This window comes from Acomys russatus, chromosome 14 (assembly GCF_903995435.1).
Source record: "Acomys russatus chromosome 14, mAcoRus1.1, whole genome shotgun sequence".
Lineage (NCBI taxonomy): Eukaryota > Metazoa > Chordata > Mammalia > Rodentia > Muridae > Acomys > Acomys russatus.
The window spans coordinates 50,260,845-50,277,793 of NC_067150.1; the positions used below are offsets into that span (position 1 = coordinate 50,260,845).

Genomic DNA, 16,949 nt, shown 5'->3' on the forward strand with positions numbered 1-16,949 from the left:
TATGAAGTATCTCCAACAGTGAGATTAAAGAATACACAGTGAAAAACAACATATATTATATAAGATATAATATATAGGTTGTATGACTCGGCTTATGTGTAAAAGAGAATATATATGCATTTGCACATCTAAGAAAGAATTTTAAATTGTTGCTCATGGATTAAAAATGAGATTTCAGTAATAAAAGTAAGTAATAACATTTACTTTATAATTCTACATAGTTAACTGCAAACTAACATGTATTTTTAAAGATAAAATGATTTAAAGATAATGTGACAAAAAAGAAACATTATATTAAAGGAAAACATCTAAAGTTATACACTGCTCACAGCAATGACATAAAAGACTAAGCCATGTGGTAGACAGCAATTACAAAGAAATATAACAGTATTATACTAATGAGTCTGAAGGAATCTTCTTGGTCTCATATACAGATGTTTTTTAATGAAAATACTTTCTTGTAAATTAATCCAAAATTTGGCCTGTATTTTAAAATCATATATCAGTTGATGATGTTCCAACGAAATCACACTCACCTCACTAGCTCTCCAGCTGGTGTACAAGTCATTGCCCCTGCTGTTCTCCTGGTGTGTGTGCAATGTAGTCTTGCACCCACACTCACCAAGGACATGGAAATCACTTATCAAAGTATATGGGGGGGCGGGGGAGAAGACACAGAGCCTCAATAAAAGAAATGTATTGATGTTACCCCAATGTTATTTCTTGATGTAGGGAAAATATAGAAGTCAAAACTAACAATAATCGATTAAGACAAATGAAAATGCTTTCAAATAATGAACCCAGCAGGGTAGGGAGTGGCGTGACTAGAAAGATGGCGCAGCAGTTAAGAGCATGTATTTACTGTAGGACCCAAACTTGATTCCCAGCATCCACGTTGAGCAGCTCACATCTGCTAGTTCCTGGGGCTCCAATGCAGTCTTCTGGCCTCTACAGACAATCGTAATAGTGCGCGCGCACGCGCACACACACACACAATCTTTAAAAAGTAACAACTAAGTCATACTTCTATTTCTAAAGCTAAAAAAGAAAATATTAAAACTATTCTACACAAATACAATAAGAGTTTATAAGCAACTTTTCAACTCATTTACCTGGCAATCCAGTTAAGTAGAAAAGGTATTGTTTTTGCCTGCCTGTAGCCCCCTAAATCCTTACCCCCACATGAAAGTCCTTTCTTCATCCCACATGATGTATTAATTTTCAAACAATGTGCTAGGGAGCACACTTCTTATCTCGCATTCACATTCACCCTAGGAATAGATGACCCCTTTCTGCACATCATCCTAACAGATAGAGCAGAACATCGTCTTTTTTATGAATGACTCAGGAAAAGTCAATCATTCTTCCAAACATGACAAAACTGATAAATATTAAAATGCCAGCATATCTAAAAGGATGATGGAGTTCATAAAAGGGTCAGAAAATCCATAAAGAGTGGCTGAAGAGTGGTGGGGAGAGAACGGAATAACTGTCACACATACATATCCTACACAAGAATCTGTTACCAAACACATAAAGGAATTACATTATTCTCTATGGCCCAGGAGTTCAAAAACAGTGGACACAACTCAACAAACACATACTGGTTATCCAGTATCCTAACTGCTTTCTATTACTGTGATAAGCACCATAACCAAAAGCAACTTGGGAGAAAAGGATTAATTTCATCTTACAACTTCCAGGTCATAATCTATCACTTAGGCAAGTCAGGACAACAACTCAAGGCAGGAACCTGGAGTCAGAAATTGATGCAAAGACTATGGAGGCATGCTGCTTACTGGCTTACTCCTCATGGCTTGCTCAGCCAGCTTTACTATATGAGAAAATGTCCCCACATATCTGCCTGCAGGCCAATCTGATGCAAGCATTTTTCTCAACTGAGGTTTCCTTTTTCCAGGCGACTCTAGCTTGTGTCAAGTTAACAACCTAACCAGCACATCTTGTCCAACTGATGCTTTAGGTATACCAGGGACATAAAGGAGAATAAGACAAGTAGCAATCCTCAAGAAGTTATGACTATCAAAGGTGACAAGAAAATAAGTAATACGAGACGAAAAGATTTTCTGATGGTTTTTTGTCTTTGTTTTAATGCTACAGGAACACAGAGAATGACAACCAGTAACTCTCTGGGGGAGAAGCCAATAGAAAAGGTTTCTGATAAGACAACAGTTTAAAAAAAAAAAAAAAAAAAAAAGTGGGATGTAGCTTTAACAGGGAAAAAAGAACAGAATGTCCAAAGGCCTGAAGGCACAAAGCTCTGCCTAGGAAAACAAAAGGTACATATAAGAGTGATGAGAGGAGACTAATTTAAACTGGGGTTGGTGAGGACTGCTAAAGATCACACAAGATCTCACGATCTCTATCCCAAGGTGTTTAGACCATGAAACTATGGGATACTTATTAATAAGACATTTTAAGTGGGAGTTCTACACTTAGAAATGTATTTCAGAAAGATTATTCCAATAGGAAGACACATCTAGAAGGTAACAGTTGAGGCAAAGAAATTTAATGCAGTGCTACTACTGCTGATTTAGATGTGGATAAAGATGAAAAGGCACAGACAGAAGAAACCCCTAGGAGGTAAATATCAAACAGAATAAGGATTTCTCCATCTTAATTCGGGAGAGTGGATAGAAATGATGGCTACGACCGGTGACATAAGACAAATCTATGCAATCATACTAACGATGTCCAGGCCAGAGACTGGTTCACTGCCATTGAGAAAAGGGGATGGAAAAAGAGGAGGAAAGAGGGGCAAAGATGGAGTCTCACTTTGGACCTGTATCAATAAAGCTACCATGTGGTGAGTGAAGGGAGGACTAGGAGAGTCATTAGTGTACTGGCAAAAAAAAAAAAAAAAAAAAAAAACAGAGAGTGAGACAAACATTAGAAATCAGGATTTAAGTGAGTACAAGAAAAATGTGAAAAATAAATGAAGAAGCCATGAGAAAGAGCAGACACTAAATTAAGTAATACAGATTGATGCTGACAAAGGCAAGGAAGAGCTAAAATTCAAGAGTGGGAGAACGAACACCACGCTAAATGTGAGGCAAGGTTTTCTAACAGACTGTATTAAAAACAGAAACAGATCACCTTATGAGGTAATGTGTCAAATCAAGCAAATGCCTGTCAAAATGTGTGAGGTCCTCCATGAAGAATGTCAACCGAGAACATTTACAATTCACAAGGTGCTCAGTCAATTCATCTTCCCCAAGGATCACTACAAAACCTTTTCAGTAACCAGCCCTCCCGTCCTAAAACCTGACTGTGTGCTTATTCACTTGGAACCCTTCACCACTGCTAACCATTTTCTATCATAATCCCTTCATTTGCTTTTTTCTCTTCTTCCATATGTCCAAATGGCTACCCTAAGATGGTAAAACACTCACTTATATTATCTATTTACTACTGAACATCACCATTCTCCTACCAAAAGAAGTCTATAATTCTTCAAAAATAAGTAAATAAATAAAATATTAACAAATGAGATCTGATTTATAGACAGCTTAGGCCATCACATGCTTACTCAGTTCCTCATCGCCTTCATCTCTTCCATGACAAACAGATCAGCCCCTGCTGATTGAAGTGAATTTTTTTTTTTTTTTAACTTTTGTAATGAGACAGAAGGTTAACAGAAAATATTTTGGAAGGAGAATAAGAAGGCCTATGAGGGAGAATCAGACCTGTGCTCTGGACTCTACTGCACCGCTAAGTAGTCATGGGCCTTCTAACCTCTACCCCATCAGCACCTGCGATCTGAGAAACCCTGACACTGGCTAGGTAAATCACTCCAGCACACACTTTCTCAAAGTCTAGTCTCCTTTGCAGTGCTTATCACAATCACTTAACTATATAATTAGTAGTTGAGTAGCAGCTATCTTCCCTACCTACGCACCGAGGGCCGCAAACTCCATAAAGGCAGAGAGCAATGCTTTGCACCTCCATCACTGCAAACTAAAAACCCACTAATTGAATTAACGTTAAAAAATAGATATTAAGAGCCCTTCCTAAGAAACTGCTTACATTGTTTTTTAACATAATAAAATGGCCGGCACACTGGGCCCCCAAGTCTGAGGAAATGCATTCATTCTCCAAGACCCATATGCTGAAAAGAGAGAAAGTCTCCTCCAAAGTTGTCCTCTGACCACCACACACATGCCATGGCACAGGCACAAACATACATGCACACTAGGCAGACAGACAGACGGATGGATGGATGATAGATAAAATGTAAAACAATTTTCTAAATTTCAGCATTGCTTTGGCTTATTTTACTCTTAAAAGTTACTGGCAAAACATTAAACATAAGCTCCAGCTATGACTTCAAATAGATACATAGTGAACTATATATAAACTTATATATAAAAATAAGAACTAAAGAGGAACTTGCTTTCTAAAATCGGTACATTTCTTTTTCCCATGCCCATGAAAAGAAACTATTCAGTTATTTACTTCGGGTCTGAAAACTGTGCCCAAAACTTTGTACAAGATCAGTGTACAAGCACGTATCACAACACCAATGGTCTTAATTTAACATTAACACTGTTTGCTAAGCTGTTTAGATACTACATACTATTGTAGGTTTAAAAATGTTCTTTTCACACCGGCAAGTCATGACCTCAATATTTATACACATTAAGATGCAAAATTCCAAAGTTTATCAGCCAAGCCACATTGCAACGTGATTTTAATGATTTCATAAGAGGCAAAGACGTTTTTTGGTTTAGCAATTACGAGTCGCCATTGCACCTAATCGGGTGACCCTCTTGTGTAAAACTTTAAATATCATCAAAGTAAGTGAAAGTTCCGTCAAGCTATATGGCACACACCACCTTAGGCAAACAAGGCTGGCAAAGCACAGAGCAATTTGCCCTTCAAGTACCGAGTGAGTCCTGCTCTTCAACTACCAGAAGCTTGGCGATGTGTTAACTGGCCCCCGTAAATAAATAAGAGTGCAGGTAACTCCAGTAATGCATAAAACACACAGAGAGAGATGTTGAAAATGTGTGTGTATATCGCCACTTAGAGACAAACAAGAATTTAAAAATCCAATGCCTGAAATTTTTCGTAAGTTGAAGGTGGGTAACATTGAAATACAGTTAAATTCCCAGTAAAGAGGCGTTTCATAACGGAAGCACTACTCGACAGAGTCACTTGGAGCCGCTCTCCAAGGCGTCCGCATGGCTAAGTCAACACCCCCGATCATGCGGGGGCAAGTATATCTATCCCCTTGGCACCGCCGCTCCCTCAGACTCAGGCTCCAATCACCCAGAGAAGAGTCTCTCGAGAACCGACAGCGCTCCCCTAGACTTCAGAAGCTGGGCAAACCGCGGCCAGGCCAAAAAAAAAAAAAAAAGAATTCAAGCCCCTTCCTGCATCCCTTCCTGAAAATTAATGAATTGCCCATACGATTGTTTATTTAATGAGGTGTGTAGTGGCCTCTACTGGTGCTTGTGTGAGCACAAGAATGTCCCACTCTTACAAGTGGGATGAGCCTGGGGGAGGGGAAAGAGGCGAGGGGTGAACCTGCCTCCCGGTACAAAGCGCAGAACCGGACCCCAGAGCTCAGGGCCGGAGCCCCGGAGCCGCCCCTCCCCCGACAGAACCCCCTCCTGCCCGGCCCGCTTTCAGCCACGCGAGACCCTTTTTCTCCAGCAACGGGAGCCGAGGCGGAGAAGTTCCCGCACGTTCCCCTCCGTATACTAAACAACAACAACACACACGTACAAAAAAATAAAAAAATAAAAACCAACCCACCGCAGCGGCCACGGGAGTCGGTGCCGCGCCCGCCCCAGCCCCCCACGGCGTCCCGGGCCCGGCCCCCGCTTACCTGCGGACTGCGGCGGGGAGCCGCTCCTCACCGCCGCGGCGCCGGACGCCGGGCGCCCGAGCAGCAACAGCAGCAACAGCAGCGGCGGCGGTGGCGGGCTGCAGCGCCGGGAGAAAGAGGTGCCGAGGAGTCGCCGGGCTTCGCGCTCCGCCGCCATCTCTACCCCACGAGCCGCGGCGGCGACAGCGCCGCGGAGGAGCGCTCGCGCCCTTCCCTCAGCGCGCCACAGCCGGTCCCCGTGCCGCAGGCTCGGCTCCAGCCCGGCCCGGCCCGGCCCGCGCGGCCCCTTCGCGCGCGCAGGGGGTGGGGTGGGGTAGGGGAAAGACTCCGGGCGCCTCCCTCCTGCAGCGGGGCGGGGAGGAGAGCAGAGAAGGGGAGTCAGTACATTCCGAGCGAGAGCTGGGGGGGTGGCTCGGTCTCTCCAGGTTCCAGGCGCCGCCACCCGCCGCCGACTCGGGATCCTTACGGTAGAGCGAGGGGGGCGGAGACCACGGGGTAGGGGGCGGGCGCCGGAGCGCGCCGTGCCGCGCACGCGCACAGCCGCGCACGCGCGTGCCCCCCGCCCGCCCACTCTCCCCTTTCCCGGCGAGCACCCTCTTCGCGCCCCGCGGCCGGCCGGGCTCCAATCCCAGCGGCCGCTTCGCGGGCAGCCGCGGCGGTGGAGCCGAGTTGGCGCAGGGGCAGGCGGCGGGCCCGCTCCCCTCCCCCGCTGCTCTCCGAAGACGGGCACGGGCGCGGGGTGTGCGCGCGCCGGGCGCTGCTGCTGGCGTCAGGGAAACCCCGGAGAAGCGATCCGCCTCCTCTCCTCCCGCCTCCCGTTCCTAACCTTAAGGAGAGAGGTTCCCCCCCTCACCTCCGAGGTCGGCTTGAAAGGGAACGGAGACCTGGGGCAGAGCCGTTCGGACGCCCGGGCTGCCCACGGAGGCCGCGAGCCTGCGCGCACCTCTCTGCCCTGAGCCTCTATATAGGGCCTCAGAGGAAACCGAATGGCCTCCGGGAGGAAACCTGGGTGCGCAGAGGGTCGGCACACGGATTTATGTGCTCGCCAAAAACAATAGCGGGCCGCCCGGCTCTGGCTGAGGACCTGGCGCGGTTCCCGTGGGAGTGGGGGGGTGGGGGCGGTCGGCCACGCTGCGCCGACCTCCAGCTTCCTCTCGGGTGGTACCCGGCTCGCCTGGATCACGGAGCCCCGCGTCCCCACCGTGACACTCGGCCCTGGCTCAGACAAAGGTGCGGGGAGTCCACTCCGTCGCGTGCCCAGCCGGGGACCCAACCCCGTGACTCTCCCCGGGGCTAAAGCTCGGCCTAGGACGATCACTTTGCATTTCTGTACCTGGGAATCCAAGCGTCTCTGGACATCGTCCCACAGCACGCAGGAATTGGTTTTTCAACCACCTAGTATTACTGAGGATCGAGCTACCCAAAGTTAAGAGAAAACAGTCTGTAGCCCACTGCTGTCGACAGTGCCCATACTGTTCCCAGCTGGATCTTAGTCATTCATGTTGGGTTGTTGATTGGAATTGGATTACTATTCGACCTTCTGCTTACGTATGAGACGCGTTGTATCCAGCTAGAAAGACTATTTTTCTAACAACCCATGCACACACCATGCCTTTCTCACTCTAATCACTTCATATTTCATTTTATTCCAAAGTTCCAAAATAAACAATGTAAGGCGTGGATTGACATGGGGAATGAAGAGCTAAGAAACCTCATTAAAACAGTGAAATTAGGAGCCCTTCTTTCTTCCAGTTCTTTGAAACAATTGGCTTAAAAGAGCAAACACTCGCTTATTGTTTTCCACTAGGGGAACCATTTAAATACCTTGTTTTGGTTAGAGTTATTAACCAGAAAAAATATTTCCTAAATACCCCTGATGACCTGTTAAATTAGAAATAGATTACCTCCCAATTACTTCACAAGTATTTGCTTAATTAACCTTTAATAATCACATCGTTATTCAGTTTTCAGAGATAATTGATGAGAAAGGCTCTTTGGAAACTATAAATTGCCTTGCAAATGTTAATTTTTGGCTAAGACAAGGTTTTTTCATTATATTAAAATAATGTATAATGTGACTTCTAAAATGAAGCTTACGTTTATCTCCAATCTTGAAAAAAATTAAGAGTTAGAGCTAATAAAATAGCACACTGATTTTCATATGTGACTTCTGTGAACCATCTCATTAATTTATCAGCCTACTGTGTATATTGAGTTTATATTAAAAAGTTTAAAGCACTTTCTGTAAAATAGAATGATTAAATCGTATATTTCTCACATGTGATTAAATCGAAATTTTCATAAAAGCCACTCAATAATAAACCATTAATAGATGAGCTACAGATTAAAAAAAAAAAAAAAAGTACAGCTTCTAAATCAATTCAAGAGTAAGACTGTAAAATCACCCAGGCTTATACTTCAACTCAGATCCTTTACTCCATTTCAGTGGTAATGTCATCTTAGACAGCGCTTTCTCTCAGAGTCATCATTCAGAGCCCTTAACCTGCCCTCTTTAATAAGGCACATCTGAGAAAAGGGTCTTCAGACATCTCATTCAAACTTCACACTCTAGGACAAAACTTTCCACAAATACCTAAGTCCACACCTAATGCTTCTTAGCAACATATCTTTATGAAAATCTGAGCTACAAATCCATGATGAGATATTAAGCTGCTGCTGAAATTAACATTTTTTTTTTTCATTCCAGCAAAGCTAGAAAATGAGGCCCATGTTCAAGGAATGGTGCACAAAGAAACTGTAGAGCAAAGAAAACAGAGTTGCCATTGTATGCTAGTGTAAGTTACCGAAGGGCAGGCCAAAAATAACTAAACCAAATATTCTTGTGAAATGTATTCTAAGTATGTTTTGATATACAAAGCGAATGAAAATCTTAAGTCCTATGAATTGAAAACTTGGTAGGAATCTTACTCTCTGAAGTAAAAGGCTTCTTTTTTCAGCATCAGGGAGGAGAGAATTCAGTGCTTGAATGACTTCTAGTGACAAAAATCTGCTACTTGTTCCCTGGCTATGTCTCAGTGTCTCAGGAGAAGAGGGCTAGCCCCTAACTAAAGAGGTCCAGGAGAGAACACAGCACATCTCAGCTAGGACTTACCCACGTCTTCAGAGCAAGACCAACTTCTGCACAGACACAGATATTTTTACATTTTTCCTTTAGATTCTACTAGGAAAGTTTTTTTTTTTTTTTTTTTTTTTTTTTTGTCTGTCTGTCTGTCTGTTTGTTTGTTTTTTCCTCACCTCTACTCTTTCAAAGGAAGCCATCTCTGATTAATTCTAATTATGGAATATAGGTACTCCTTAAGGACAAACCAACACAGTATTAATTTTGCTTATTACATGTGATTTAGTCAATCACATATCTTTAGTCCAAGAACTTTGGTTGGTTGGTTGGTTGGTTGGTTAGTTGGTTGGTTGGTTTTTTGAGACAGGATTTCTCGGTGTATCCCTGGCTGTCCTGGAACTCGCTTTGTAGACCCTGCTGGCCCCGAACACAGAGAGATCCGTCTGCCTCTGCCTCCCAAGTGCTGGAATTAAAGGTGTGTGTGCCACCAAGCCAGCCAGGCCAAGAACTATTAATTTAACAAATACTGTTGAAAAAAAAAAAATAAAAAAAAAATAAAAAATAAAAAAAAATTAAAAAAAAATAAAAAACAAATACTGTTGAAGACCCGATCGCTTTTTTCATTGAAAATTTGACTTTATAAGTTCACAGGTACACAGCCATAATTGCCTGTGCCCATAAAAAATAATTAAGTCGTTGAACTAAATGCAAATACCTGTTTTGCCAAGTATTATGATAAGTGTTGATGATTCATTCACTTAACATTTATAAAGCACTCATAGTGTCTCCGGTCCTGCCCTGTGTTAAGTGAACACAGTGATGACCCTGGCTGACAAGAATTTGTAGTTTAGCAGGAAAGATAACAATAATAACAACAACAAAAAGTGAAGGCTGTTTTGGTAAGGAAGGATAAGGCATATGGGAAAACATGGTAACAACATCTCATTTCACTAAACAGGGCCTGGGAGAAGATGGGCTAGCACTCTGCTGTAGAAATTGGTCTCAAGCTTACATTTTTTGAAGAATAACTCGGGCTGCTTCTTGAAGTTTAAGTGGGAAGGAGACAAAGAGAAGAAAATCAATTCAGGTTTTGTTACAATACTGTGGGGAGCAGGTGAGGGTGGTCTGGAGGGAAGCAGGGGGAATTAGGAGACTTCCAACAGAGAAGAGGCTTTAGGAGAGACAGACAGATAGACAGACAGATGATCAGTGTGTCAGGGGAGAGGAGAGATGTTGGTGACTTGAGGTTTAGCGTGAGCAGTTGAATAAATACAGAGGCAATGGCTCAGGACCAAATGGGTTGTGGAGTGCTAAGTTTAACTTTAGATAAGTTGGATTTAAAATATCTCTTTGGATGTTCAAATAGAAATATCAGTAAACTATTAGTTATACGGATGGGGAATTTAGCAGGAAGATGGAGCTGGAGAGATGAGTCATTTGCGGAATCCATTATATACCTAATTTTTTTAGGGCAATCCCATCCTGGTTAAAATCTATTCCAACAAGATTTTGTGGCCAATCTACATACATAAACAGAATTATAGACGACATTGCCAGGAATCTACTGTAACATTAATATATTAATTATACTCAAATCCTTTGTTATGTGCTAATATTTTAAAGATACAACATTCAAAAACTTTTTCCCGAAACTCTCTCCCAGTAGCTTTCCAGGACTTGTAATTGGTGGTGGTTTGAATGAGAAATGTCTGCATTGGCTCAGATATTTGAACACTTGCCTCCCACTTAGTGGCACTGTCTGTGGAAGTTACGGCACCTTTAGGAAGTAAAGCCTTGATGGAGGAGGTCTGACACTGAGGTGGGCTCTGAGTGCTTGTAGCCCCACCCACCTCACTCTCAGCTTAGTGTTTGTAGTTGACGATGTAGTCTCCCAGCTTCCTGCTCTGGCTGCCTGCTATCATGCCTTCCCAGTCACTATGGACTCTCTCTCTCTAGAACCATAAGCTAATATAAACTTGCCTAAGTCACTTTTTGCCAGGGGCACAAAGGTCCTTGAACTCACCGATAAACACTAGGGAAACCAGCAATGTTAAACAAGCAGCATTGTCTTTTCAGAAAGGTGTAGTCTGTTTTCTGCTTGGAAGGCTGGGAATGGGGTGGCTAATAGTCTAGGTAACCTCTGCACTATCTGTTTGGCCAGGGATCCTGCAGGTTCCTACAAACAGGATCGTGGTGGTTTATAGCCCAGATGACCTCTGTGCTATCTGTATGGCCACAGCAGATTCTCCCCTAGTCCCTTAAGATAACGCATGTAGCCATCTTCATGGAAGAAGTGACCTGTACTTTGAGGAGAGTTCTGGTGTAATTATGCCTTACTGTGCACACCAGGATTGTGTTACAGTAGGAAACTTCTTTTTCCAAGTTGTACTGTACTTATATATCTAAGCCTAAAATAAACTGCCCAGGGTCAGACTCCAGAAGTTTAAAGCAGCATCAGCTACTGACTCATGTTGAACCAGATTCCTTCTTGCCTCACATGGGTTATTACTCTGTTAGCCATGGCATTTGCAGAGACCTCTCACAAGTTTTGGTCATGGTGCTTTATCACAGCAACTGATCCATTAGTTCTACTTTCTTCATTAAATTTTTGTTTTATGTATGGATACTGGGAAATTTTATTCCAAGCCACACCATTTATTCTGTTAATTCTGTTGTTTTGTTTGTTTGTTTTGGGGTTTTTTGGTGATGGTGGTGGTATTTTTTGGGTTTTTTTTGGGGGGGGGTTGTAGTAAATTTTAAAGGCCTATAGTGTGGAGATATTTCTCTAAAATAATTTCTATAGCTGTGTTGAATGTGTTTCTTACTGATTCAAGTTGCGTATATTTAATCACTAAATAAAATAATTTTATGCTATTGTATGCCCTCTCAAAAAAAAAAAAAAAAGAGGGGGGAGTTTGTCTGTTCAAAGTAATTCAGAGCATCCAGTAATATGAAGGGCTTCTAAATAGGTCAATACTAAAATGACTCCCTTTTCCAAGAGCTTGTTGGCCAGGGTTGGGAGGAGCGTAGTCTATTGGAGCGTAAGTGGCAATGCAGGAGGGTAGTTTGAGATGACCACTGAGGAGATTAGGAGACGAGAGAAGGCCTGAAGACTAGGGCTGAAACATAACTGAGAACTGTGGCCTAGGAACCATCTAAAGCAGCGCACACCTCTTGAAGGCACGGAACAAACAAAAAGGAGCCTTGAAACAGACAAATATGTGTATAGAACCCCTAGGAACATGTGGTGTCACAGAAGCCAGGGGAAGAAAATGTTTCAGGAATGCAGGAGTGGTTCGTAGTGTCAGGGCCGCTTAGAATGTCAAATAACGTAAGACCTTGACCCCACCTGTTGCTCTTAGAGATAAGGAAAGTGGCTAAGGGCAGCCTTAGCAAGTGGAACCATCTCAGAGAAGAAGGCCACCTTTCTCTTGTTAACAAGTGTCAACAACCTCTTGAGGTTTACCTGAAATGAGAAGGAAACACTTCGTAAGTTGGAATGCATTTTGTTAGGGGAGAAGTGGTTTTAAATGCTGACAGAGGCAGGAAACAGAACGAAATGTGGAAGATTCTAAAGGGAAAGTGATGGTTGGTAACTTTGGAAACAGCGCAGTAGATGATCCTGTGACTGTAGCTCGGCCAGGCCCACCATTATCTGACCTCAGAGGTCTCAAGCAACTACCAGTACGTAAAAGGACTTCACAGCACAGATTACGCCCTGGTCCTGTGGTTTTCAGGCAGCTTCCAGCTGTATCTGAGTGTGTTTTGCCCTTGTGGCACCTTAATGAATCCTGAAAATAAGGAACAGCATCCTGCTGCCTGCAGTCTTCCTCCCTAAAAGTCTGTCCTCAGAGCACTCATAGATGGATCCAGAGAGAGAGAGCAGTCACAAAACAAGGCAGGCCACCTTGTCAGCAAGAACTTGATTTTCTGGTTACATGTAACTAAAATCCTAAATTCTACCTTAGAAGAAAAAATATACATATTATCGAAAGGACCCTGGCATATTTTCTTCCCCACTCCCCTTCCACGCACACTTATGACACTATGTAGCTCCAGCTGGCCTGGGATTGCCCATGTATACCAGTCTGGCTCCAAACTCACAGAGATCCACTTACCTCTGCCTCCCAAGTGGTAGGATTAAAGGCATGAGCAACCATGCCTAGTTGGTCCCTGTTGTCTTTAGAAAATGGTACAGATGAGCCTCAGAGAAGACTAGTGAAGTCTAAAGAATGCAGTCTTTAGGGTTATTTTGTCTTTGCACCTCCTTCCCTGTGCATGTACAAGAAAGCTTTATGATTGCGTAATAGCCTTTTCTGTGTCCAAGTCCACATGACAGTCAATGACTACTGCCAACTTTCAAGTGACTCTGCTAAAGTCTGACTCTGAATCAATAAGACATATATTTAACACAGATTTAGAAATCACTTTAAAGAAATATCTTCACATTTTTGAGTGTTGGTTGTATAAACTTTCCAATAAACAGATTCATACCAAGCACTGTCTGCCCACCTGAAACCACTCAGGGAAGCCATTGAGTAGACAGAGTAACATGGCAGCCTCCACCACAACTAACCAGCAAATGGAGGGACATACAATTCATAGAAACTGCAGTCAAAGAATGGACAGGAGACTACGGCAGCTGAGTTCTATTTGTCACACTAGCCCAGTAGACCATCCTGGTACTTAATAAATATTTGTCTGAAGAATAAATGTTTAGGGCTAATATGAAGATATGAAAGGAAATGTGATAGAAGACCAAGGGTTTTCTTGCAGAAAAAGAACCAGAAAAGAAGAGGACCAAGATCCAGGATGTACATGTGTGGATGCCCAGGGGAGAGGACTCAGAACTACCTGTGAAATAGCTAAAAGGTCATCAGCCACAAGAAGAGGAGAAAGGGTGTGGCAGGTGTTTAAAGAGAGCAGAATGTGTCTGGGAGAGTTGCAGAAGGAAGTAGAGAGGGAAATATATAAGGTCCAGTTGAAATCAGTACATCATTTTGATTTTTCTCCATCTGGTATTGATATAGCCATCATAGTAAAAGGAGCAAAGGAGCAGAGCATGGTGGCGCACACCTTTAAACCCAGCACTCAGGAGGTGGAGGCAGGCAGATTGCTATGAGTTCGAGGCCAGCCTGGTCTACAAAGTGATGCAGGACAGCCAAGGCTACACAGAGAAACCCTGTCTTGAAAAACCAAAACCAAACCAAAACAAAACAAAAAGAAACAAAGGTAGATGGACCTAGAGCTGAAGGTGTTGAGGGTTTAACATATTGAATTAGCCCAGTGACTAGTCACGTGGTTTAGGCTGACTAAGGAAGGAAATAAATCTAGAATGGGCAGAATGCCCAGTAGAAAATAAGGGTGTCCAGGAGCTGGATCATTCAAGAAGATTGAACAGTACTTGTGTGACCATGTGAGGAAGAATTGTGGACCTAAAGCAAAGGAGCTGACAAAGCCAGAGAAGTTCTGGGTGACACTGTTTGCCCTCCGTCCCTCCGTCTCTCCCTCACTTCCTCTCCGCCCATGTAATCTGTTCTCCAGCAGCTGAGCTGGAAACCATAAGGGCCTGAAGAATCTCGTCTGTTTGTTTAGCTTCTGTTTTATAAAGACAATCTCTGTGTGATCCCTTTGCTTAGCCTTGCTGGGAGAAACTGCTGAGAAACCCCCAAGCAGAAGACAACCCAATGTTACCACTAACAGGGAGACAAAAAGTAAAAGTTGTCTATCTCCAGGCTCTCCTCTTCTCCTATAGAAGGGGCTCAATAAGGGTGCTATTTCACTGTGGTGAATGAACATAACTGTAATCCCAGCACTGGGGAGGTGGAAGTAGGGGAACAGCCATTCAATGGCATCTGGCCTGAAATGCATGAAACTCTGTCTAGGAAAAGAGAAAAAGAAAGACTGCTATTTTGTATCGAACTTTTCCTGCCCTGTGTGTTATCACACACCACAACCACCAACACACCAGCACTGAAGTCGATAGGGACAGAGAAAGAAGAAGGGACAGTATTGCTAAAAGACTGGTCATCCATACGTCACTGAAGTCACCCAAGATGGCGAGGACTGTATGGTTTAGATATGGGAGTCCACATGTTGGGATCTTGGTCCTCATCAAGGCATTATTGGAATGTGGTGTGGATTCTTGAAGAGACAGGGTCCGGTGGGAGGTAACCAGCCAAAACCCTCAGAATGCGTTGGTGGTAATTCTTGTGAGATACTGTCTCGTAGTCCAGAAAAAGTCCTACTGGCCCTTCTCCCAGCCTCTATGTCTTCCGTCTTATGACAAGGTCATTAGAGCCCTCAGAGAGCTCTCTTGCTCCCTCTCACATGCGTTCCTTCCTTGACTCTATCCACCATGATGTGATTCTGCCAGAAGGCCTCACCAAGCCAGTATCACACTGTGTAGATCTTCAGCAACCAAAACTATGAGTCAATACACCTCTTTTCTTTATAAATCAGTCATCTAGCATCAGAATTTTGTTATAGAGGTGGAAAACAAACGCACGAAGACAGGAAGTAACAGAGGAGGAGTGAAAGCCACTTTGTACTTAGGACACCTGCGGAGTGACTCAGAAATCAGCCGTGAGACACCAAAAAGGAAAAAGACGTTGAGAGAGAATGAAAGAAAACAAGACAAAATTAAAACGGACACTGAACTAACGCCACGTAATGTGCTCTTGGTGTTTACCCCTTGCCCTCATCTGGATAATAAAACCTAATCACCAACAGGATGGTGTTAGAAGGCAGGGCTTCAACAGGGATTAGAGCACGCAATTAGAGGCTCCAGCGAGCTGTCTCACCCCTTCAGCCATGCAAAAATACAAGAAGGTGACCTTCATGAGAAACCTGGCCTTTGTAAGACTCTAAATATGCAGAACCGTGTTCTTCAACTTCTATCCTCCAGAACTATGAGAAATAAACTTCTGTTGTTATAGGTTGCTTGTTTTATAGCCGTTTTGTTATAGCAGTCTGAGCAGACTAAGACCGTGAATCTTGAAATCAATGGAATTATTGTTTTGCCTGGTGTGGTTTGGTTTTAGTCCAAGAACGCAAGAGAAATGGTCGGTGGGCAGGGGTGGCCATGGAGTGATGGGGATGGTGGGAGGTATAAAGTCACCTACTGGTCACTTGAGATCCTGAACAAATGAGGTTGGCAGAAGTGACTTCAGGGACAGGTTCCCAATAAAACAAGTGATGGAGGTTGTGCCTGTGCAGGGCTGGGACATGGAAGCTCATAGTTCGGTGGACCCTCCGGGGGGCATAGGAAGAGGAAATGGTTAAGGGGAAGAGGAAATGGTTAAGAGGAAGAGTTAACGCCAAGAGTGTATATCAGTGAGGACAAAACATCAACCATCACTAAGCAAACTGACAGTTCAGTGACACTAGCATCAAGAGTTCTGATGTGGGACTGCAGGTGTGGGGACAGTGGGCTATGAAGAGCCTTTGGTGCCTGGGTCAGAATATGGAGATGCAAAGGGAAGAGGACAGCCAGTTTGGTGGCTCCTTGTTAGGCCTCTAGATTTTCCTCATGCAGCCTTATGCAGCTGAAAAATGGTACAGCTAGAGTCACATGAGGGAGTTAAGACCCCAGAGCAAGGAAGGAAGGAGTCCTATGGGGGGCAGCAATCAGAGAGCAGGCCCTAAGGAGTACTCCCTGGCACTGAGTCCTGGCTCCCCTACACGCAGCCTCACCCAGCCACTGTGTTTAAAACACACTGATAACTATGTCATCCTAATTCCTTGAATTAGATAGTCCCATGGAATATCTAGAAGTATCATCTGTCAGCTTCAGAATTTCAATATAGGAGAAACTTCAGGACGATAGGATAGCTGGGTAGATGTGCTGGTTTATAGTACAGCAACGGAAAGGATTATCAACACCATAGTTTTGTTTGTCTTATATTTAAGGAAATATTTATTTATTTTATGTATATGAGTGCTCTCTTCTCATGCACACCAAAAGAGGGAATCAGATTTCATAACAGATGGTTGTGAGGCACCATGTGGTTGCTGGGA

General features: G+C 43.6%; 1 protein-coding gene across 11 annotated transcripts in view; it reads right to left on the bottom strand.

Annotated features, from left to right (window-relative positions):
- Positions 1 to 6,083, bottom strand: part of Neo1 (neogenin 1) — a 156,236-nt gene extending 150,153 nt beyond the window's left edge. For 6 of the 11 annotated variants that reach the window (XM_051156595.1, XM_051156600.1, XM_051156594.1 and 3 more), the window contains exon 1: positions 5,852 to 6,082. In XM_051156595.1, coding sequence (XP_051012552.1) covers positions 5,852 to 6,008 — 157 coding nt within the window. In that variant the 5' untranslated portion in view covers positions 6,009 to 6,082. Of the gene's footprint in view, positions 1 to 5,851 lie in introns of all 11 variants that reach the window. The other 5 variants (XM_051156599.1, XM_051156593.1, XM_051156597.1 and 2 more) reach the window with 2 other exon arrangements.
- Positions 6,084 to 16,949: the final 10,866 nt, after the last annotated feature.